Source organism: Crocodylus siamensis, chromosome 1 (assembly GCF_052110815.1).
Source record: "Crocodylus siamensis isolate JL-2025a chromosome 1, ASM5211081v1, whole genome shotgun sequence".
NCBI lineage: Eukaryota > Metazoa > Chordata > Crocodylia > Crocodylidae > Crocodylus > Crocodylus siamensis.
This window is the reverse complement of record NC_143395.1, coordinates 10,362,958-10,388,471: the sequence shown is the minus strand read 5'-3', so window position 1 is coordinate 10,388,471 and position 25,514 is coordinate 10,362,958. Positions and strand designations below refer to the sequence as shown.

The 25,514-nt window shown below is 45.0% G+C and overlaps 1 protein-coding gene across 3 annotated transcripts in view; it reads left to right on the top strand.

Annotated features, from left to right (window-relative positions):
- LOC149872568 (protein eva-1 homolog C-like) overlaps positions 1-25,514 on the top strand; it is a 307,247-nt gene that overhangs the window by 124,104 nt on the left and 157,629 nt on the right. For all 3 annotated transcript variants that reach the window (XM_090031332.1, XM_090031345.1, XM_090031338.1), the window contains one exon: positions 9,418-9,570. In XM_090031332.1, coding sequence (XP_089887458.1) covers positions 9,418-9,570 — 153 coding nt within the window. The remainder of the gene's footprint in view (positions 1-9,417; positions 9,571-25,514) is intronic.

Sequence of the window (25,514 nt, the reverse complement as noted above, 5' to 3'; positions counted from 1 at the left end):
TCTCCCCAAGCCATTCCTCACAAAGGCAGGTGGGTAAATAGCATTTCCAGAAGGATTTGGGAGTTTGTAACCTTTGCCCTCAGGTCTAATAGACCAAAAGACAGTCTAGCAAATCACTAGGCATTGTGTACAATTGTCATAACTTTATGCACTGAAGATGGAGGCTGCATTGTGGTTGACGTTTCAATTGTGACAAATGGCTCTGAGTGCTGCAAGGGGAAGAGGTTTGTTTTTACAATTAGTGACATAGGAACCCCTTTGACGCCAGAAGAATAGGACATTTTTCATGGTGATTAACCAGGACAAACATGTTGGGAAACTAGTGCCAGGGCATTCCAGAATGCAAGGTTAAAATGAAGCAAACTAACAAAAAAAAACCGGCTTGAAAGCACTGGCCCAGGAAAGCCAAGATATGGCAAATATTTCAAGATTGACTGCAAATGCATCTTCGAGAGCAGCTCAAGATGCCTGAAAGCTTGCTAAGAACTTTTTTCCAACTACCCTGTTGGTCTAATAAAAGAGATCACATCTACCCAGAGAACCTTGCCAGTCTTGTTCCTACAAACTTTTGCTAATACAGGAATGAGGGTTTACAGATTTGTGCTTGTCATTCAGACGCTACATAAAGAGCTCACAGTGCAATAAACAGGGCAAAGAAGTATATTATCCAGCAGTTTTGAGGCAGGTAAATCCAAAAGCCCGGGATAAAATTGGGAGGATTGGGAAAACTCTGTATTTGTTCCAACTGTGTCTTTGCCCTGAGACAGGAGTGTAAAGGGGAACGACGAGTGTAGAGTTTTTCAGGGCAGCCTATTTAAAATGGACTTTTGAATACATTAAATGTGGAGGAAGAATACTGTAACAATACACATGGGGCTATTACCTTTAGGATCATTTGGCTCAGTTTTTCCCTGATTTATGTTGTAGGGCCAGTCCCAGTGACTGCAGAGCTAAACAAAATAGGATTAGATCCATTTTAACCCAATAATTCATTTTTGTAACATTGCTGTGTTGGAAGTGTGATTTATCACCATGTCACATATATTTCAACTAGAAAAACTAAGACATAGTTTAATTGACACAAATGTGTATATTCCTCTCCAAACCCATTTTATAGCTGTTTATCTGAAATTGTATTACTCCAGTTTTAAATCAGCATCTATATGGAGGGAAAAATTACCATGTCATTGGAAGGGCTGTAATTGGAATTAAGCTGTCCTTGTCTCCCAGTGTTATGTTTATACTTCATCTCATCATATAGTACATACATTTCAGTACCCATTTTCTTTTTCTTCTTTATCACCCTATAGCTTTGTTTATCTGACCATAAAGTCCACCCCCATGTAGCCAAGCCCTACTTTGGAAATGAAGTGTAGCAGCTAATTTGCAACACTGCCAGCCTTTTCAAAGCAGAATATAAAAAGACAACTGCTTCAGTCTAATCAAAGTGACAGGGTGGAAAGGCTCCTTTTAAAGGCTGCAAATTGGATGGGTGCATCGTGAGTCTAATTTTAAAGGAATCTGACAAGGTCATTTATAACGAACAGCCTTCCTGGTTGTTGAAACAGTTTCAAACCTCCACAACTGGTCGGTGGCTGAGTTTTCAGCTTGCCTTTCAAAACTGGGAGACATTCTGCTTGAGAAGTATCTGCATTGTCTTACGAGAGGATATTTTAAGACTTTCAGTTGATTTTCTGGATAAATAACTATGTGGAGAGCTAGACATCAGTGTTAACAAACTTTGTTCTTTCAAAAACCTCTGCCTGTAATTTAAAAGGGGGGAAATACAGTAAAATAATAATGTTGAGTTTTCCTTGTAATTTTTCTGTGTTGGTGAAATGTTCTGGCTTATCCAGATTGTGGCCCACTGGATGGAGCCTACCCCCACAACAAAAAGCCAATCCCCTCAAATGAGGGACAGGTCATGGAATCCATATCTGAAATGGGGACAGAGAATGAAAACCAGAGACCGTTATAGGTCACAGAGCCACAGATAGGGGGATGCTGTGAAGTGCCATGAGTTACAGTGGGCAGACTGTAACTCTACCCACCTAACTTTACTCTGCCCATCTACCTACTCTAACTTTAACATCTGTCAGTGCCCATAAGGGAGGAGTTGAATCACTTAGGATTTAACCAGATCCAAGGTGGGCGGCTGGGGAAGGACAGTAAATTAACAAACAGGGATAGAGATGGCACAACTCAAGGGAGTCACAAGGTGACACTAGACAGAGAAACCTGGACATCAGCAGAACTCACCAATCAGGTGAGGGATGGGACGCAAGGCCTGGAAAATAAGAGGTAATTGGGATGAAAACATGCTAAAACAAGTGTGTGGGGAGGATTGAGTCAAACATTTAAAACCACAAATAAAATATTGTGTGGGGGGCTGCCAAGATGAGAGTGTTACATGAACTACTGCTCCACAAAGGAGTCCCAGGAGTCTGTGGACATTGTCTAGAGGAACTTTGCCTCTGTAAGTGCTATTTTATTTGAATTTTGGGCCCACCTAGAACAAAAGTCTGGCATCAAAGGGAGGGGAACAGATTCCATAGATTAACAGATTATCAGATACAAATTATGTTAAAAACAGGGCTAGGGCTAGGGTCAAAGGCTGTAGTCAAGAGCTCTGACTGGAGACTGCCAAGCTGAGGAGTCTGGATAGTGCCTTGTATTCCATGAAGGAGCCTGAAGGAACTCAGTTCCAATATATACTAGACTGATACTCTTGGCGAATGAAGTCCTTTATATCCCCCTCCAAACAGATACTGACAGACAGCTGCACTGTTCATTTCCTCTGTCTGGATGTCTGAGAACTGCCTCCCTCGCCGGATTCTCTTTTCCCAGCTCTCCGTTGGCCAACGCTCAAAGGGCGGCCAAAGGAAATGGTACAAAGACACAGTCAAAGTTGCCCTCAAGCATGGAAGCATCTGCACCAATGGCTGGGAGGAGCAAGCTGCTGACTGTTCGGTACGGCACCACCCGGTCCACCAAGGCGTGCACCACTTTGAGGCCCAACAACTCGATACTGAGGTGGAACGGCGGCGGCAGAGGAAAGAGAAGGAGACCAACCTGGGGCTGCAAATCCCACTCCCCCACGCAACAACATGCCCCCATTGCCAACGAATATGTGTATCCAGAATCAGGCTCCTCAGTCACCTGAGGACCCATCAAGCCTGGTGGATGTCATCCTCAACTTTGAGGGACCGCCGCCGACCCTTCCAACCATACTGACAGACAGCTGCATTGTTCATCTCCTCCCACACAGCCTTACCATCAAAGCTGAGCTCTGAACTCAAGGGACCCCATCCAGGTGGCAAGGAATACAACATACTATGGTTTATTGTAACCATGGTTTCTCTGATGAGCCTGGCAGTAAGCTTGTTGAATTGTGGTGCCTTTTGTAATGTGAATATTCTTCTGTTGAGAACTAGGCTGAGACCACCAAACTCTTGTCACACAAGCTATTTTTTATCGTGGTCATTGGATGGTGACATCTTTCATCTTTAGCTTAATGTATAATCAAAAGGCTTTATATTCCAGTACCAGTTCTCTGGTCTACAGGATCTCCTAGGTGCTCTTTTCTGTTTTAATTGGCAAGGAATCAGCATCTAATAGCTCTTACTTTGTATTAGCTATCAGTTTTTGTGTATTCTGGTCCTTAATGAGAATCAATGCTTCAGCAGTCCAAAGCAGTGCCTGGGATGTGAGACGTTATGCAAGCTACTAAATAAACTTCGTCAGCCTCAAAGGTGAAATTGCTGTAACTCAACTGATAATGACTGGTTCTTTAAAATATAAGGTTTTGGGTTTTTGTGTAAAAGTTTAGAATTCAGGCTGAGAGAAAAATAATTTTTGAATTTTACAAAAAACATTTTATTTCCTGGGGAAAATTTCATATTTCATTGAAAAACCGAAAGAAAAAATAGTTTTTGCTCAGTACCCAAAGTAATTTGATCCAGACGGGTCCCCTGGTTGCACATGATGGTGTAGTTTGATGCCATGTGTGCATATTCTTCCCATAAGGTGGGCTCTCTATCTGGAGTCCGTCTTCCATGATGTGCCGTGGGGAGGTGCTTTTCTCATGGGGAGAGATGGGAAGTAATGCATTATAGGAGATATATGCTAGCAAGAGAGGCTGGCTTATAGATGTTTGTTTTCCTGGCTTGAAATTTTTTGGTGGAAAATAAGCATTTTCTTTTGGGAGAGTATTCCCCCCATCCTGTTTTCTCCATCTGGTTTCTGACAATATAGAGCAACAATAAACTGGCTCACTGTATCCTAACAGTTATCAATACAGAAAGAGATGAAAAGAACTAAATTAATGTACTCTGTACACTATAGGGCTGGCAGGGAAAATAGTGGTGAAATAACAAAGTAATAGGAGGTGCATACCTCAAAGCAGTTACTGTTTTGGGAGTTCTTAGTTGGTATAACTTAGGAATAATTGGATTGAAAGAAACAAAGGAAATTTTAGGTGGAAGAGAAATTCTTGCTTGAGAATGAAAGTATTTAAAATCTGAAGTGACATTTAGGATGTTAACTTTATTAACAAGTCATAGGCAAGACAATGCTTATGAGTTTCTAGTGTAGGAAATCATTCTGCAGTGATAAGGAGGTAGGCAACATTACCAGGGTCATCTACTATATCTCTTTCATTGTTAACTTCCCAGGATCTGTAGTTTGGATGTTTTATGATGCTGGTAAGAAGAATTTCTGTTTCCATGTCTTTTTGGCTATTTGAACTGTGAAAGAGGTTCAGTCATACATCCACAGGATCCCACCCAACACTCCCATATCTCTGTATTGTGTTATATTAAGTTTCTCAATTGGTTAGCTTTTAAAATACTTGCAGTTTATGTACTCCAGTATAAACTTTTGGAATTTAGAGTCATCCATCACATCCTGTTAAGTGTACAGGATCTTTCAGCACTGATATTATCCTGAGACTGAGTCCATTAAAATTCAGTTTTGATCTTCCCAATGACAACAGATCATAAAATCATCATGGACGGTATGCATCAATGTCCATGTTTCATCATCAGTCCCTTCTGGGTAAATATACTACAGTCCAAATATTCAGTGTCCTTGTACACCATTTTCTAATTATTGTAGCTTTATAGTTCCCTTTCCAATAGTTCACTTTGCTATTTGCAAGGGCTAATTTTTCCATTAGAAGCATTTGTTATTGCTTTTCCTTGATTGTTCAATCTACATTATAATCACGTCGTATAAAAATCTTGGAAATGTGTCTGGAAAAGCCCGCAGCTGTTCCCTTCCTTGGTCTCCCCATCTAGTTATACTTGAGCTGGTGTCCCTGAAACCACAGCAAGCAATAAAGGGGGATATTATCCTTAGCAGATATCTTAATCATCTCAAATCTCTGCTGCCCTACAAATGACTGCGCAGGGGATTAGAGCAGAATAAGCCATTTGCTGAATATCACTGCCACCTTTTCTCTGCCACTTAGGCATGTTTAATTTTTAAGTGGAAACATGAAACCCTCCAATACAAACGTTTGCATTTGTACTGAACTGTATCCATACTGTGACAGAGTAAGTTCAGTGCAGTTTGTGACTGGGCCACATGCAGGTGTATGAGAGAAGCAAAGCACATTCATTCCCAGTTCCAGCCACTTCTGTGACCTCACCTGTCCCATCCCAGTCCTCTTCAGTATCTGGATGAAGCCATTGTGGTAGAACCTGTGAAACTTGGGTAAATGCGTGGAGAAGGGCTAGCTGTAGCTTGCCTTTAAATTAGTTACAGTTCTTAGCCTAGTGCCTGGGATGAAAAAGAACTTGCTGAATAATTTCCATGGCAAGATGGAAGGGGGGATGCTGTGAAGAGTAAAATACTTGTCATAGCATGTCCCATTTATTTGCTTACCCATATTTCTTAAGGGTGCACATAACTATGGTAGAGCCAGTTGTGGTCACCTGTTCCTCAAAAGATCTGCAGGATTGGGATGGTACCTTGTTTGGATTCTGCACCATGATTAGATACCTAGTGGTTGTTTCATCTCTGGCAGCCAGAGCACTCTTTCCTATACCGGGTCAGACTTGGCCACAGTGATCCATATACTGGTGACCTCCAGACTTGATTGATTCAATTCCTAGTTCCTAGGAAAGACACCACGGACCCTGATAAAGCCGCATCTATTTCAAAATGCTCTGGCCCATGCACTCAGTAATACAGCGGCCAAGAGCACATCGCCCCTCACTCTGCGTGTAGTCAAATTTGCTAAATTTTTTTTAAATATTCAAAGCGCTCTATCACACAGCCCCACCACCTCTGTGATCATGGCATAGCTCTGGTGGTAATTGTCTCATTACTGTCCAGTGAGTCTAGTGGAGGTTAAATAGATATACTCTTCAATACACAGGTATGCAGAGATGGCCAGAGCTAGCTTGCAGAGCCAGAAGCAGTGTATCCCATTAATGTGGTGCTGTGCTTGGAGTAATAAGGCCTTCTGCTTAGCAGAGCTAGCTAGCCTGCAAGCAGCCCTGGACTAATATGTCTATACTGTTTCCATATCCAGAGCCAGTGTAGGGCATCTCTGCATGGCAGCACCTTGTATTGCATGGACATTGCTTTCAGAATAAAATGCAAAACTCAATAATAAAGCCAGTCCCCAATGAACTGATTAGTAGATATAAGTAATGAGAGAGAAAAATATGTCTTATGTTTGTTGCTCAGCCATCATGACAACGCGCACAGTCTAAATATCTCTTTGTACGTAGATTGATGATCTGTTCTGTAACTGTTATGGTAAGACCCTAGGGTGTTCTAGGCCAGGTTGTGTTCTGTAGTTATTTTAGATATTCAGCTGGCTCTGTGTTATGGTCACTGCAAAAATTCCTAGTGTTTTTCATGGGTAGATCCAGAAAGGGAGACAAGGGGTCACATCCTCTTTGGTGGTTCAATGTACAGTCAGTGAATGCTTGGAGCTCACCGGCTTGTTGGTGCCAGCTCTTACCAGAGGTACTCTTTTCATGGCTGTGAAACTTTTGGAATTTAGAGTCATCCATCACATCCTGTTAAGTGTACAGGATCTTTCAGCACTGATATTATCCTGAGACTGAGTCCATTAAAATTCAGTTTTGATCTTCCCAATGACAACAGATCATAAAATCATCATGGACAGTATGCATCAATGTCCATGTTTCATCATCAGTCCCTTCTGGGTAAATATACTACAGTCCAAATATTCAGTGTCTAGGATGCATAGGATGAATTCCAGCATCATTTCCCACCCCACTAACTGTCAGCAAATTGGGCAGCAAGGGAAAAGGGCGATGATTAATGATGGAGACTGTACCCTCCCATGGCCCCCTTGGATCTGCCCCTGCTGGTATATGTGGCCATGTATGAGTACGTGTGCGTATGGGTCACACATGTCTGAGTCTTATTTTACTTCTACTGTCTTCTCTTGGGAATAGGATATTATAGCAAGTCATGGTTTTCCTGTCCCCATGCAAACTTTAAGATTTCAAACATTTTTTTAAACAGTGGGACAAAATCAAGGTCTTTCAAAGCTTTTATGAAAAAAACCCACCATGCATCCCAGAATTGCCAGCAACTCATGGGGTAGGATCCTTGTGTAGGATGTGGGCAGTCCCAGTTCAGGTCCCTGCTCTGAGTGCTTCAGATCAGGGACCCACCTTCATGCTCCCACCACAAAGCTATTGGCTGTTCTAAGGTTGGGATGTCTCTGGTTCTCAATAGCAATTCTGCCTTGGACCTCAGACACAGTTCCCCAACCCGACATGCTTGGCATGTTACCGGGAAGAGTTTCAGTTTCAAGTTGGTGTTTTCCATTTCATTGGAAAATTCCTGACTGGCTCTAATAAAGAAGAATTCATTCTTGACTATTTAGTTACCATTGCTTTTCTTGTTCTTTTTTTTTTAACTTTCCATTATGTCTTAGCTGCCATGAATAAAACCCTTCAGCATTAAACTTCTCAATAATGATTCTTTTGCATTCTCTGGTACCAAGTAATTTGGTACATCTGGACTTCAGAGATCCCCCCAATTTTTGAATATATTTGTATAATTTTTTACTTGAAAAGACATCATAATTCAGTGTCTGGTCACTGTAGAGAGACCCAGGAGAGAACTACGTAATAGTTTTGGTTCTGCCATGGATTTGTTGTGTATGACCTTTGGGAAGTCACTTCTCTTTGCACTTGTGTCCTGCCATGCAGCCCTTTCCTAGTTGGATTATATGCTCTTCATGACAGGGACTTTTTCTCATGTATCTGCAGAATGCCTGCCACAACAGAAAGTGAATCCAAGTTACGGTCTCCGGGTGTTACTTTAATAAAAATGAAGACAAGTTTAGGACATCCCATGTCAGTCGGCTGTGTAATATCAGGGTTTGTTCTGCATGTGTCAGCCTTGCAGGAGCATATCCTGTCATTTAAGGCTGTCTCGTTGATATGGGATCTGAGAGCAGGTCTCTCAAGCAAGAGTCACTCCCAGCAGGAAAGAAACTTACTGCACCTCCTATGTGACTGCAAACACAAGACTCCTTTTCAGCTTGCTTAACAAGCTATTGTTGCCTATTGATCAGAACGGTTCCAGTTCACCTTTCAGCTATAGTAGTGTTCAGGATGGACACCTGATGGGTGAAAGATGGACCTGTGGCTAAGGACTAGGACTGAAAGGCAGGAGATTTGGGCTTTTTACCCCTCCTTGCCTCCAGTTTCCATTGTGGTCCTAGACTAGTCACTTAGGGCTCCTATATACATGCAGGGAGGCTGCTCCGACACGCTGTAATTCCAGTCAAGTCTGCTGGACCGTGATCATTACCGCACTCTAGCAAACTCCAGCATCACGTGTATCAGCATCCCTGTGCTGAAAAATGGCAGTGGGGTGCTTTAAGCTAAAGCTCATTTGATGAGCTTTAGTTCAAAGTGCTCTGCTGCCATTTTTCAGCATGGGGACACTGATACATGTGACACTCTAAATGCTTTTAATTAGCATGGCTCTTGGAGCGGTGCTAATTAAAGTGCCTCTGCCTCCTGGAGCATGTCTATAAATGCCTTTAGGCTATGTTCACACCATGTCAGCACCGAGTGCTGGCTAGGATGGCCCTGGAATGCCCCACAATGCCTTGAGAATGGCACCGAGGGCCATCCCAGAGTGGCCTTACAGATATATTTCTGAGTTTGGAGCATTGATCATTCCCAATAGAGAGTGCTATATAAGGTAAAAGATCACTGCAGTAAAAAATGCTCTCTTTTGCTGACAGCTAAGTCCATACTATTTCTAGGTATCAGCTGGCAGACCCTACTGTATCTACAAACATGTGCCGTAGGGTCAGGGATCCCTGCAGCATTGGCTTATTTTCTTTCTTGCTTGCTTGGAGTGCCCAGCTCAAAACCAGTTGAATAATGAGACTTTTTGTCTTTCCAGATGAGTACAAGAGCAAAGTAGCCTGTGAAGATGATAAGCTGAGGCTGAGCTGTAAGAAAAGCATGGTGATAGCCATTTATTCTGCTATCTTTGGAAGGACACAAGGAGACAGCCTGGAATGTCCCTACCAGAACCGAGGGAGGCCGATGATAGGTGAGAAGGCCAGCGGGCCGTGCAGAGTGTGCAGTGCCCTGTGCTGGTGCTTGAGAGTGTCTTTGACGTTGTTGTTGTATTGTGGACCTTGCTGAAAGAATCAGCCAGTGGAGCGGTGGGGTCTTCTTCACCTCAGCTCATCCCCAGCCCCGTTTGTCTCTTCCTCTCATGGTCCATGTCACTCTTATTCATTCAGCTTTCCTCCTGCTTGGTTTCCTGTGGCTTGCAAGGGCGATGGATTGCTGTTCAAAGGCATCCAGATTCTTTAACATTAAACAAACACTTACCACCCATGGTTAGGGGCTGATTGTACAACCGTATATCAAGCTGGTAGGTTTCTACTTGTGCAGGATGGGAGGGGAATGGGCAATGCTGAGAAGCTCTTTTGGAGAGTGTTATACTGCCGGAGTGAAGGATGCTTTAAGAAGAGCAAATTTTGAGCTGTAAGAATGCCTCTTGCCCCTTTTACAGCACTTCCCATCAAAAAATCTCATGCACTTACAATGCAAGTCAGTGCTCTTTATCCTCATATTTACTGATGTGGAAACCAGGGTACAGAGCATGGAAGTGACTTGCTCAGTATTGGCTCAAAGCCCCCATAGGTGGATCCAGGATTTTTAAAAAGGGGGTGCAAGAGCCATTGCTGGTGCTTTAAGGGTGGCTGCATCTTCTCACTCCCAGCCTCTCCCCCTCCTTTCCCCACCAGAGCAGGTGGACCATGCCATGGAAGCAGAAGCTGGGGACTTTTTTTAAGACCCCAGATCAGGTAAGAATTTCCCCCCACCTCCCTTGACATCCTCTACCTTCCCCTCCATGCTCAGCACCAACTCCCTTTCTCTCAACTTACATCTCTGGGCCCAGGAAGGGAGACCCACCTGACATCGCTGCTGTCCCAGCCACTCCTGACCTGCTCCAGTCGGGGCTACTTGGAGCCACTCTGTGGGGACCTGGGCTCAGCCAAGACAGTGATGGGAGCAGACAGGTTCCCCATTCCTGTATGTGCTCCCTGACTTTTGGGGAACATCTGGGAGGACTGGGAACAGAGGGGGAACCTGCCTGCTCCCACTGCTGTTCCTGTGCAGCTTTGTTAGAGTGGGGTAGGAGCAGCTCTGGAGCTCCCCCAGTCCCAAGGTCAGCTGCGGACAGCTGGACCCGATGGTCTGCAAGGTCCTTTCCAGCCCCTAACGATCTAGCTAAGAACATAAATGCATGCATTTTACTAACAATCTGTCTAGCTAAACAGTGCGTGGGGGAAAGGGGTGTGGGAGAGGAGGGGACGTGCCGCTGAGCACGGAGGGGAAGGAAGCGGGTGTCAAGAAGGCGGCGATTCTTCCTCGCTTTGGGGACTTATAAACATCCAACTGCTGCTCCGGCAGCCTGTTGTGAGAGGGGGTGCAACTGTGCCACTGCACCCCTCTAGATTTGCCTGTGCCAGCACCGAGCCAGGTCTCCTCACTCCATGGGCACTGCCACGCCCTGGCGGGACCCATCTCCTCCATAATGGAAGTAAACATACCGTGTTTGCCCTTTTCTCTTTGTGCTGCCTCGAAGGAACCATGCGAGTCCCTAATGCAGGTTGCTTGGCTTGAATGAGGGTGTGAGTTGCACAGGAACTCGGTTTTCCTTGGGTCTGGGATTTGTTTGAAGTGTCTGGTGCCTGTTCCATAACCAGCCTTTGTATGGCATTTGGATGCTATTCCAGAGCCAGCTCGCAGTTTGGTCCTTCTCTTGTCAGCCAGCTGAAATCGCATGAAAAACTAGTTAGCTGCAACAATGTTTGAAGTCAGTTAAGTTGTGGTTCCCAGACTCGTTTTGAATCCCAGTGGGGAGCCAGTCCCACATGCAGATTTGCATGTGCCTACACATGTGGTATGTGTATCTAGTTATCTAACCATGCCTCAGCTGAGACAAAAACCCATCTAAACTTCTCCGGCTCAGTCAGGCTCCCCTTGCCAATTCATCAAGCTGGTTCAGTGCAGACTTTTGTTAAATGTAGCAGACTAAATATTTGAGGCTATCTGCTGAGTGTCTCGTTCAATGTTCCCTTCCCCTTGCCACATCCCTCGCCCCGTAGACAACTGCAGAGAAGTGCATTAGCAACAGATGTCCTGGATTGCTGAGGGCTAAGTTCAACTAGAACTCGTATTTAAAGTTTTATAAAGAAGGTTAAAATGGAAAGCAGCAGAAATCCTCAAAGAAAGCTGTTAAGTTGAGTCGTGTTAGGGTTGATCGACGACGGTACCTTTAAGTAGCTGCTTTTTTCCCATGTGGCCATCGGTTCCATACGTTCCTAGGTTAAGCTCTGCACAGTTAAAAGCAAGTTAAAGCTGCTTGTACTCTAGCCAGCATGAAATGTGTTTGATCATTTTGGTTTAGTTGCTAGCGGACAAATGTCTTCCTCAGAAAATCCTGCAGCTGGCATTTCATAGTTTCATAATTTCATAGCATTGAGTGTCACAACTCTCCTGATAGAGAGCTAAGTGGTGGGAAGGCATATGGTGTTATCGTATCTCACGTCTAGAGGTGGCCACTGTGGGCTAAGGACATTTGTGGGGCTGTAACTGGAGATCTTTGGCCACTAGAGTTGTTCTGTTCAGCACCCTTAGAAACTAAATGTGGCTCCTGTAGAGCCATGAGGAGCAGCTACTCAGAAGCGTGACAGTGCATGGCGGGTGTCTGTAAGGCTGCAGACAGATGCCACCTTTGTGACACCATAGAAAGGTTTATGGCAGCACAAAGCCCAAGCAAACAGGCAGACATCCATGCCCCTTGTCCATGTTCCCTCTAAGGAGCAGTGCTCTGTGAGCACGCCGCCTCGGTCCAGCGTGGGACACTTACCGAAGGGGCCCGAGGGCTGGGGGCTAGAGGCTGGCTCGGGGCCAGGGGCTGGAGGCTGGAGCTGGGAGCTGGAGTGGGCGGCTGGTGCTGGCTCCGTCGGCTCCGGGGAAGTGCTCCACTCCCCAGCCCTGATGCGGGGGAGCGGAGCACTTTCCTGGAGCCGGCGGAGCCAGCACTGGGCTCCGGCTCCAGCCTCTCCTCGTGCGCGGCCTTGAAGAGGCGGTGCGTGGCCACACTTTTAGTTGTGTGCAGCTGCGCATGTGCGCACCTTAAAGGGAATCTTGCCCCTTGTTGTACCACAGATGCCCAGAAGTGTGGCTTCAACAATAGGTAGTAAAAATGTGTGCTGCTTTATTGTGCCAGATACTTGTTTGCCTTATGGCAGGAGAGTCTGGGTGGCTCTGGGCTGCTAGCACTCTCCAGTTGCCCAGGGCAGGCCCTCCTGGGGTTTCAGGACCCAATCCTGAATGCACTTGGGAATCTCCCTACAGGATCTGGGATCCTGAAGCCTTGGGAGCACCTGCCCAAGATTCCCTGCTTGCAGAGGCATGCCCTGGGAACCTCCCAGGCACGTGTAACGTGCTGCCATGCCCCCACTCGGGATACCGATCTGGAAATGGGGCTCCTCTGGAGTTTCCCCGCTTGCATAGGTGTGTCCTGAGTCCAGGTGCAGCAGCAGCCCGGGGCATGCATCTGCAAGCAGGCGAACCCTGGGGGAATCCTGTTAGCAGCTGTCCTGCAGGGTTGGACCCTTGAAACCCTGGGACTGTCAGGGGCCCAACCCTGCGGGACAACAGGTGATGTCTGTCAGTCACCTGCTTCAAGGATGATGCCTGTCTTATAGGCTAAGAAACCAGAACTAGAATTGAGCCAGTTAAGTTATACGTACAAGTTGGCCTGCACTTTTGTTGCATCTGTGCAAGAATCCGAGCGCCTGCAGCACAGCCGAGCGGTTAACAGCACGGTTCTGCTGTGATCCCCATGGCAAACCTCTGCTTTTCTACTTCTGTTTTTGGTCCATATGTAGAAACAGGCATGTGCAGGTAGCAAAATAGAAGGGAGCTGAGATCTCTTGCGTGAGTGCTGCTGCAGAATGGCATCCTCCTTCTGGCACCGAAGGAGAGCATCACGTGGCCGGATTCTGCTCTCAGCTGAGTGCACAAGTGCGACTTTCTGGGAACCAGTGGGCTCGCACTTCTGTAACTGAGGGCAGAATCAGCCCTGTTAGAAGTAAGGAGCTGGCGAGGGTAGAGCAATGCTGCAAAGGGGAGAGAAAGCCGTAAAATAAATATGACAGCCAGGAGGCTGCAGTTTGTTGCCTGTTACAGTACCTAAAATTCATTACTCTCTTGCTTTTCCCAGCCAGCCCTCCCACAGGAGGAGATACAGGAGGAGGTGACCTCTACAATAATGTAGCACCTGGGTAGCTAAAGAGGTTGGCATCAGATTTATTGCTGGGGATCCATCCTAAGAGTGTCTCATGATTTGACTGAAGCAAAAATCCACACGTGTGCAGCTGCTCAGGTCTAAAATAATGGTAGAAACTATTTTTACTCTGTTAAAGTAGTCTTGCCAAGCAGGAAACCTGAGACTGTTTCATACCAGGCACGAAACCAGAGGAACACGTAACTGCTAGAGAGGAGTGGAAATGTTTCTGTGCCAGGAGAGGGAGAGCGTAGGTGGCTCTTTCTGATGCCTGGGAATGGGGGGAATGAAATGTGCTGTGCCCAGCATTTGGAGATGCTCTGATCTTGTGGCTGGGATATGGAGGGATTTTGAGGAGCCTTCTGAGGATTGAGACTGAGTGTATGAAGGTAGAAACTAAGTTTTTTGTACATCTCCCACTGGGATGAATCCATCAATACTATTACATCCTCTAAATGCAGTACAGATGTGGAAGCCTGTGGAGACTGTGTGCCAGTGGATGCTTCGGTAGACGGGTAGGAGTGGAAGATGCCTCTTCAACCCCTAAACTTCTTCCTTCTTCAGGAGTGAGCACCTAAAACTGCCGAGTATATGTTTCAGTGGCTTGTCAGCCTGGCCAGAAGTGAGTAATGATACTACCTGTGTTATGCGTTCTTTCTCCTTGTCCTTCATGGACAGCTTGCCCTGACTTCCCTTAATCTGTTTTATATATGAGGATCCTGAGGGAGGTGGCGCAAGATGGTGGAGGACATGGAGGTGAATTTTAGCAGTGGTTACAACTCCTGCACTGGCTCCAAATACACATAGCACAGGAAAAACTGATGTAAAATTCATCCCACATCAAGCAAAGGAGCATATTCTCTGAGCTTCACTGCCAAAGCCTCATATTTCCCAAGACACTGCACAGAAGAATGGAGAATCCACAGATAGGTTTTCAGCACCGAGATATAGGGAAGCCCGTGCTCCAAGTTGCTGTTAACCATCATAAGAGCTACACAAATAGTTCCCACATCCTTATTCAGAGAATGTGCTCCTACTGTGAGGCTGGCTAGCCAGCAAGCAGCGGCGTTCCTCCAGGAGTAGATTAAAAAATGCCATGATTTGTAAATCAAGGCTTCCTCTAGTTAGAGAAGGTTGCTCTGCAGTTCTTCAAGGCTGTGCAGTCCGCAGTCATGATGGGACAGCAGTTAATTTTGAGCGTCAGAAAAGAATTGATTTTACAAATAAACTACAGGCTGCAAACCCCAGTGGAGCCATCCAGTCCACCTGAATGTGATTCAAGCCATAGTCTAAGCTTTCTTGCATGCAGCCCAGCCTCTGGCTTCTTCACTATTCATGCCATCCAGGAAGAGCACGCACACACACCAACTGCGCACATCAGGTGCTTCCCCAGCCTGACGAAGGGTGTTTGTGTCCGAAAGCTTGCAAGGAAGGTTTTTTTCCAACCATTTGAGTTGGTCTGATAAAAAATATTGGATTTACCCAAAGAACCTTGTCAATCTAAGCACATGCAACTTTGAATTTCATGGGACAGGTGATTTGTAGACGAGGAATCGGAGTGAGCAAAGAGACTCTTCGTGAGGGATTGCTGATGGCTAAGTCTGACATTTTTATTCAGGCATTCTGAGCAAGTGACTGATGAGAAAAGAAAACCGCATGTTTGTTTGTGAGATGAAAAGGTTAGTCATGGTTCCCCCCGCCCCCTCTTTCCATCCTAGGCATTTGGGCAGATTTTCTTCCAACCTCCTTAAAACAAAATGCATAGTCCTTTTGAGAAAGAACTAGGAAATTTAGGGCTACGTGCATATGGCCTTTCTTCTGACTGTAGGATCAGTGCCAAAAAAAATCTCCAATTTATTCACTCCCTCCAGGCTGGTAATTTGGCAGGGTGTACAGCTCAGGACAGGCCCTGAGGGCATGCCCCAGGGAGTGTCAGGACATGGGGCTTGGGTGTGTGCTCAAGGCTGTTCAGGGCAACTCCTGAGCAATCTGCTTTACCAACTTGTCGCTCTGTGGTGTGGCTGAGTGGAGTGAGTGGGCAGGGCTAGTTTTATTGGTATTAGTCCAGTGGTCGTGAATGGCGCCTGCCCCTGGCAGCTGGGGGGGCATGGTGGTGGCGGGAGGAGGTGGCGAGCACTGACCAAGGGTTGGTGACCACCCGCAGCCATCAGTGGCAGCCAGCAGAGATCGCGGACCACCCACAGGCGCTGCTGACAGTGTTGGCGGTGCCTTTTTGCAGGGGGTGCACCACCATGCTCAGGGTGTGCACGTGCACCCCCTACGCATTGCCCCTGCCTGTGGTTGGTAGGGAAGCCATGTATACATGTCTTTCTTGCTATATATCTGTGTGTGTGTGTGTGTGTGTGTGTGTGTATACACACATATATAACATATATGTGTAGAAAATAAGGGATGATGGGTGTGAGGATGGGTGGCTTGGTGAATAGGACATTTGAGTAGGGCCAAGACAACCAGACAGCACCTAATTCCTAGTGTGCTCCTTCCCAACGTCATGGGAGTGCTATGAGGATAAAATCCATCCATGACTGCTAGCTGCTTGGATGCGGTGGGGGTGAGAAACAGGATGGTGGATGCAGGTCTGAACTTAACTCGGTCTCCTACAAAACAATAACGTATATAACATGCACATGGTAGTTTTGGCCTTATAAAGTTCAGGATAACAGAGTGTTCTGCCACTTGGGAATGATGTAGGAATTGTAAAGTTATGCCTGATAAACCTGCATGGTAAACCATGCTGAGCATATTTTCTTTCTGTCTAATTTATGTTAAACTTTGTTAGCTCCTGAGAAGAGAAAGATGATAGGGTCAGTAGTGTCATAGGGTCTCAGTTCTCCCCCTCTTCCAAATCTTCAACCCTAGCTGCAACACAAGTGTCATGAAAGTGGCTGTGTCTGCAAAACCTGTTTGGAGCTCCCTCATTTACAGCTGAATCCCTAGGAAAATGTGCCTGGAAAACTGGAGCTTCAAGCAGAAATGGGAACTCCCTGCAAAATAGCTGGAGGTCTGCTTGGGTGCCGTGGTAACTCTTAAAATCTATTAAAGGAATTTGACCTTATTTGATGCTCTTTTAATGCAGCTTCTAGTTTGTGGCCAACATGCAGTGACAAGGCAAAGAATATGGGGAGGTTTCTTTTACGGAAAATTATTAAAAAATGATGAACCTTTTCTAACCTAGAAACTTCAAAAAGTTTGTGCTGTGACTCTCTTGATACTTTATCGTGCTTTTTCATGGTCTTCTCAGTCTGAGTGTTCCTGTGACAAGTTTATTTAAAGAGAAGCCACTTGAAGGATTTAACTTTTTTTCTTTACTCATATACAAGTACAAGGTAATTAATCAGTAGACAAATGAGGGGGAATTTGAAACACGCTGTAAAGCTTTTGCCTTCTGATGTTCACTCCTTTATGGTTTACTGTCGTAATGCTATTGATCATCCACAACATATACTAAAAGGTTAGACAAATAACTGTAGTGGAGCTGCCAAATGTCCAGGGGGTATAATATACCTTCGGTGCTGTGCTGTTTATCATGCACATCACCTTGAAGTGCAGATGTTCAAGCACAAAATTATATATGCTGAAGATGATAGTGCTACTGAACCATGTTATGAACATTAATCCTAACAAGAACACACCATTGCTGGAAGGTATCATTATTTTGAGATGGAGAAAAGGAGGGAAGGCAGCTAGAGCCTGGATCCAGCAAAATACTTCAGTGCACGTTTAATTTTAAACATGCGAGCTATCCCACTGACTTTGCTGGTGCTAATTATATGCTCACAATGAGGCAATAACATTGTTTACTGGGGGACTAAATCACTAATCCGGTGCTATGGAGAATAGGTGCCAGAGACTGAACTAGAACTTAGGAATTTCAGCTCCCAGGACCACAGGATACAACATATAGAGATATTTTACATGTGCTCTGGGAGGAACAGCTCCAAGAGCTGCTTTAATTAAAGCTCCTGAAGTGTCATGTGTATCAGCATCCCGACACTGAAAAATGGTGGTCAGGGCACTTCAGCTAAAGCTTGTTAAATGAGCTTTAGTTAAAGTGCCTTTGCTGGCATTTTTTAGCATGGAGATGCTGATACATGTGATGTTGGAGTCTGCAGGAGTGCGGTTATTACCACACTCCAGCAGACTCAATTAATTGAGTCTGCACCAACAACACATCAGAGCAGCCTCACTGCATGTGTATTGGTGCCCATATTTCTTATGTTTGAAGGCAGAAAGTCACTGTCACTGGCTACAAAAAGCTACATTTGGCAAGAAATGAAACATCATTTCTGATCAATGGTAGAAATTCGTATGTGCTGTTGTGGGAGAATTTCCAGGAGGAAAATGGATGAGTTCACATAGCTTGAAGTAATGGGATACTGTCATATGTTATGCATTCTAATTGTACAGTTAGAACATTGCCTTGTCACTGCATGTTGGCCACAAACTAGAAGCTGCATTAAAACAATATCAAATAAGGTCAAATTTCTTTAACAGATTTTAAGAGTTACCACAGCACCCAAGCAGGCCTCCAGGTATTTTGCAGGGGGTTTCCATTTCTGCTTGAGTCTCCGGTTTTCTGGACACACTTCTCTAGGGTTTGAAGTGTAAATGAGGGAGCTCCAAACAGGTTTCAGCAGGACACATCCACTTCCATGACACTTATGTTGCAGCTATGGTTGAAGATTTGGACCTTATGGCATTACTGCTATCATCACTGCTATCATCTTTCTCTTCTCAGGAGCTAACAATTACAACCGTGTGCCTTTGTTGTCAGAAGGCTAGTGGCATTCTGGGCTGCACTGGTAGTGGTGTTGCCAGCAGATCAAGGGAAGTGATTATTCCCCTCTATTCAGCACTGGTGAGGCCACATCTGGAATACTTATATATAGTTTTGGGGCCCCTACTAGAGAAAGGATGTGGACAAATTGGAGAGAATCCAGCACAGGGCAATAAAAATATTTGGGGGGCTGGGGCACATGATTTCTGAGAAGAAGCCCCCTCCCCGTCATGCTTGATGGGCAATTTCCTAGTCTATAATAATAATAGGCTTATTCTGTCTGTCTGGAGCACTCTGATTGGTTGTCCCAGCAGCCAATCACAATTCTTGCTGAAACAACCAATCAGAGTACTCTGGACGGACAGAATAAGCATGTTATTATTTTAGATCCTGAGACATTTCAAACAGATATGCAGGCAAGTCAGGGCTAGAATGAAGCACTGGGGCCCCCTGTCGTGGAGCAGGCAGGCTCACCAAAGGGGGTGGAAAACGGTGAGGGACCGATTCTTTTTTTTCCTGGAACCTGCTCGCCTCTCCTGTGGCTGGAGGGCGAGCTGCTGGCAGCCCCTGGGCTGTAGGGGGCCCGGTGTTTCCCTCTATGGTGGCACCACCCTTTGATGCTGCCCGGAAGGTGCTGCTGCCACGAGGGAAGCACTGGGGTCCCCCACATCTCAGGGGCTGTGTGACGCCAAGCCTGAGCTTCCTCGAGCATGCCCGGGCTTCCAGCACCCCATGCACCGTCCCCACCGCCTTCTCCAGACAGGGCCTTTGTACACGTGAGAAGTGTTGCTGTAATGTGTTATGTAGCAAACTAAAATACGTGTGATATGTTTTAGTTTCCTATGTAAAAAAGCCATTTAAATAGAAATACACTGCTGAACGTCTACGCTGTTACAATACTTAATTGTAACTTGCCCCCGAATGTGCACACTGTTATGCAATTAATCCATTAAAAAGGACAATTAAACCACTAAAAGGGGCAATTTCCTCATGTGTACAAGGACCCTTAGTCACAAGTACAAGGGCCCTCTAATTGTATGACTATAAACAAGTCACAAGGTCAGACTTTTGTCAAAATATATATTGATATTCCTAAGCCCATGTTTACACATGGACACCTTTATGTAGCTGTTTTGATTCCACTAAAGTATTTGGTCAAAGGCTAACTAAAAATCCTGTGTTTGAAGAAATACTTTTTCAATAAAAATTTAATCACAAATGTTTTACAGGTTTCAGCTATCTGTAAATATATCAATAAAACACTGTGTTCACTTGATACCTATATGTATAGTAGTGTTTCATTTTAATCATGGATTTGGGGGTTTAAATCAGAGATTTGCAATTTTTAAACAGAGAAAACCAGGATCCTTGGATATTAGGAAGCACTTTCTCACTAGGGGGGTAATAAAACAGTGGAGCAGGTTACCCAGAGAGTTTGTGGAATCTCCTTCCTTGGAGGTTTTTAAGACTCAGCTCGACAAAGCCTTGGCTGGGATGATCTAGTTGGTTTGAGCAGGGGTTGGACTAGATGCGACCTCCTGAGGTCCCTTCCAACCCTCATTTTCTATGATTCTATGATTGTAATGGCTCTGAGAAAGGAGTCTTTGCTCTAATAGCATTTTCCCTGGTTTGTGTCATTTTAAGATAGGGCCCAGATGGTAATTCAGCATTATTTGCACTTAATTTCCTTTCCTTAATTCAGATGCGAAGGATTCAAAGCACAGACATTTTAATATATCAGGGAACTACCTATCATATATACACCTGGCAGACCTTACAGCTCCTTTACCAATGATTAGGGGTGTGCATAGCGGGCCCTATTCAATTCGGATTCAGCCTGAATCAGGGACAGTGATTCGGTTCATTGTTTTGGATCACTGTCCCTGATTCAATCTGGCCGAATCCGAATCTGAAGATTCGATGCTGATTCGGAGAACCAGCGATTCACACAGATTTAAATGTTCTTTCTACGTACTCGAGGCTCATGAATGCTGCAATGGTGGGGCAGATGGAGCGTCCCACAGGAGTGCAGGGGCCCCCCCATGAGCTCAGTGGTGAACCCAGAAGTGGACTGGAAATACTTCCAGTCCACTTCTGGGTCCACTGGGGGGGCATAGGGGGCTTCCTCTGTGGCCCCTCAGCCCAGCAATTGGCCACAGGGGGATCCTGGGAGGTGTGGGGGTTGCGGGGGCTGTGTGCTCTCCAGTGGACCTGCAAGTGGACTGGAAGAGTTTCTGGTCCACTTCTGGGTCTGCTGCTGAGTGCACTGGGGAGCCCCCCGCGCTCCTGTGGGACACTCCATCTGCCCCACCACCACAGCATTCATGAGGCGCCTGCTACCTTGAGGTATGTAGAAAAAACATTTAACGCTGTCTCCATGTCCAAATCGATGAATCTTCTTGAATCTCTCCGAATTGATTTGGAGAGATTACATGGTCCTCTGATTCGATTCAGATTCAGAGGTGCAGCCACCAAATCAGGTTGAATCTCTGCCAAATCAAATCAGGGACCAAAGGTTTGCACAGAGCTACGAATGATTGCTTTAATATATGAATATGCATTAAAAAGCGTGTAGTACGAGCCCTTTAATTTAGGAATGTATTGATTTAAGGGTTCTAAATACCCGTGACAATGAGCCATATTCCCACTAAGGTCACTTTATAATACTCTGGTAATACGATGGCCCTTTACAATGGGTGCATTTTTTAGTTTGTGCCTGAGCAATTTCTGCTGATTGCAGGAGGATGCAGTATCATATCTTTTAGTTTCTGTCCAAGAGCCCTCTGCACTTCCAGAACGGTGTGAAGTGGCATTAATGTGAATGGGGAGCTGACCCTATCGGAGTAACTATTGTATATGACTATAACTATATGAATAGAGCTGATGGTTAAGAAGAATTTCCTCTTCTCTTCAGCCAAACTGACTTATTTCCAGTTGCGCTTTTTCAGTGTGTAGGTGTAGCTCTCTCTTTATCATGCTTCTCTTCCCACTGCTTTCAGTGACTTCTGCAAAGCAAACACATTCAGTCCCTTTGCATCAACACAGATTCCTTTGCTGCTCTGATATGATTTATTTATTATGTCTTATTACAGCGATGCCTGGGAACCTGAACCACAGAGTAAGACCCTCCCATACTAGGTTCTGTATAAACAGAACAAAAAGGAGGTCTTTGCTCCGAAGACCTTTCAAGACAGCAGGCGACCAGTGGCTTTTATGCATATCGTATCAGTGGGTTTTTTGTTAACGCAGGCAGATCCACACAGTCAAGGACAAGGCCTTACCATTTACTGCTCAGGAATGGTTTTCATTAACCATGTCTCTCATCCTCTCTGACTCACTGCTTAAAGGGATTCTCTTGTGCAAGAGGAGTGAAATATCTTGTGCAATTGTTCCCAGGTCACAGGAGGGGGTTCTGTTGTTCTGGTTTCTGAAACAATTTCTTTCTGGTAATTGGTTTCTGTCTCTGGGATTTTTTTTCAATCTCCTCATCTTCCCTTCTTTGCCCTCTTTCCTTCCTGATCTCTTCTTATTTTTACACAGTCATTTGTTAATTTATTTGTTTTTAAGGAAGGCCTGACTATTTGTGACTCTGCTTTCTTCTCCATTCTCCTACTTGCTTCTAAAAGTACGTTTGAGCTTCTAAAACTAATACACTCCGAGTTGCTTTCTGGAGGGTTTACATGCTCGTGAAAGGAAGAAAAATCCAGACTATGGCCTCTGGCGTGTATTTCTGCTGTCCCCATTGCTGTGGCATTTGGGTACCACAGCATAATCTGAGCTCCAGTCTATATTTAAATCACCTTTCCAGTCTGCTCATCACTTTCCCAGTGTGCTTGCAGAAAATGTAAAGGATGCATATCCGTCATTGCTAACTGCTTCTTACAGGGTCTTTAAAGATAACTTGAAACACTGCCTATATCCTCACACAGTGTGGAGGCAAAAAAGGTCAGACATTGAACGCGCTGCGTATTGGCTGTAAAATCTTTGACCAATGCTTCCTTCACACTCTGTCGTGCCTGTGAAGTCTGCAGCCATAGAAGGAGTATTATAACCAGATGTGGGCAACCAAGGCATGAGCCCCTGTGCTGAATCTGAGGGTGCATAGGAATGGGGATAGCCACCATTGCTAGCCTGGCCACTGCGGCTTGGCCCCCGCCCCAGCTCTTTCTGTGACCCAGGGCACAGGGGCTGGTTGGTACACCTCTGTGTAGCAGAGACCACAAGTGATGCTGTTTTATGCAGCTGTTGTACTTTGTGATGGCTATGGCTAAGAAAGAGAAAGAGGAGCTATTGCAGAGTGGGAGATGAACTCTGTCTGCTCACATTACATCCTTTCACAGAGTGAGGCAGGTTGGGGGTACCGGTGGGGAAACTGTGATGACGTTCAACCCACTGAACCTGAAGCAAGGTTCAAATCACTTCCATCACATCCATCTCTGTCTCTCTCTCACGTGCACGTACGCGCACACAGATATGTGCGTGTGCGCGCGCACAGGCACAACACACACGCGCGCACGTTTGTTCTGCTCCTTTGGCAGACATAAAGCAGAAAACCACAATGCTGATTCAGATGTCTGCTGACCTCCCCTGCAGGAATTGGGTTTCTCTTCTTGCATTCAGCTGATTCCCCCCCACAAGACAACAACTGTCCTTCATTTTCTACTACCCTCATGTTTCAGAGTATAGAGTTTTCCTTATTTTTTTGTTTAAAGATACTCAGGCTTTTTAGCAGACAACCCTCTATCCTGATGTATGCTCTGTGCTGGAGAGAGATCCTTTCCTCAGCCCTATAGGACATTTTCTAAAGATGCAAATCACATTTTTAAACTGGATTTATCTGATGGGAAGATACTTCCCACATATGTTACAGCCTCGTTATAACACTCCCATGGGACTGCAGGAAGAGTTAATTAACAGGGGGTGCTTGCTATTCGTTGTTGTAGAATAATCATGAAAAAATGTTGTTGGGATTATTAAAAGTGGGCAGTTATTGGAAGCAAGGTTTGTTATGATGAGGTGGTATCATGTTTCCTTCTGTGTCCAGCTCAGAGATAGCAAGTAGAGCTAAGGATCTACTGTAGGTTATACGTTTTGATAGAGACACTTTTGTGACGAATGTATAAGAAGAAGCCAGAACTCCTCAGAAAATCAAGCTTTTAACTAGAAGTCTCCAATTATCTGCCAGTTCCTTCTCCTCCTTCTAACATATCCTAATGAAAAATAGAGACTTCAGCCATATGGTTTCTTTTGAGTGTTCATGGTGCTGAATACACAGTCTGAGAGGACATCCCTGTACACATGAGGGGGCATTTTTGGTTAACAGTTCCAAAAAAAGATTTTGTATGAATCATGTCAGACACGGGCATGTTGGAATAATTTATAACAGAGACTGTAAAGGTTCACAATGAAAACTGGTGTAATCTGATGCATGAATGAAAGAGGAATTGTTGCACTGGATGATGAATGACTCAAATTTTCCTACCCAGAATCTACAAAAATCCCATACTTGCGTATTGCGGCAATTATGGAGGGAAACTGTCAGAATTAAATAGGACAGGAAAAAGGACCTAAATATTATGATTTGAGAGAAACTCTGGGAAGGGAGACCCAAAATACTTTTCACCATTAATGTAGTTTCTTTGCTTGTTGCATGTAACACAACTTAATGACACTAAGTCAACAAGTTTAAATTATTTGGGCTAGATTTGCAGTTGTTTCAAATTGATAGAGGTGCAGTGACATCGATGGCACTCTGCTTATTTGCAAAGGCTGAGGATCTGGTTGTGCTTTTTATAGATTTAATTTGTTTTCCAATTCCCTTGTGCGCACACCAGACAATTGTCTTTGGGCTTCTAATAAAAAGGGAGATGTTTGAGGACAGATGCAAGTTTTAATGAAAAACAAAACGCATCATTTTGCTTTCTCTGAATTTAAAGCAAATGGTGAAAACATTTCTATTTGTATTAGATTTTCAAATAAGGGAAGAACAAAGCATCATCTTGTAGTTAAGTTTTGGGCCTGGGATTAAGCAGGTCTGGGTTCAATTCCCAACTCTGCCTGTGGTGGGACCGATTTGCTTGCCAGTCAAGAAGGGATTAAATAATACCTCTGGCATGTTTTGTTTGTGCTTTTCAACAAATTAGAAACATTTAGGCTTAAACTGAAGTTATACAGGCATTTTTTTGGGTTGAAATAAGGAATGGAGGTGTAACTGCTCAGATCTGTGCCCTGGGCCGTGGTAGAGCATGGCAAACCAGAAGTTTGCTGCTGTGGAGGGAAGAGGTCACCTCCTTTTTTTTGTGGCTGACATGGGTCAAGCAGCCATTTGAACACTGATGTTTGGGGTGACCTCTGCCCTCACAGCAGCAAACCTTTGGCTGCTACTCCTGAACTGTGCACTGCCATTGCCCAGGGTACCATGTGTTACCATAGCTGCTGCCACTGCTACTGTGCCTTCTTTGTTGCTGAAGCTGGAGCTGCTGCAGGGAAGGTGCATGTGCATGTGCATGTGCATGTGCGTGCGTGTGCATGTGTGTGTGTGTGTGTGCGCATATGCACGCAAAAGTGTGGGAAATGTGTGGGGTGAGGGTGAGATCTCCTCCCATCCCCCCTTAGGCAGTGCCTGGGGCTCATGTCTCACTCACCCTGAAGCAGGCTGGCACATTTTTGAAAACATAGTGCTCTGAACGAGTTAGTCTCTAAGGTGCCACCCTGCCCTGCCCTCTGCCTGAATTCAGATCAACACAGCTAGGTACCTCTCTCTGCTGATAAGTAATGTCGTCTAAGAGAAGCTGCTTAATCTCACTGAGAGCGGTTGGAAAATAAGGCAAATTTTTCTAATTTTCCCCATATTGTTTGTAAATTCTTCATGTGTCTTGCCATG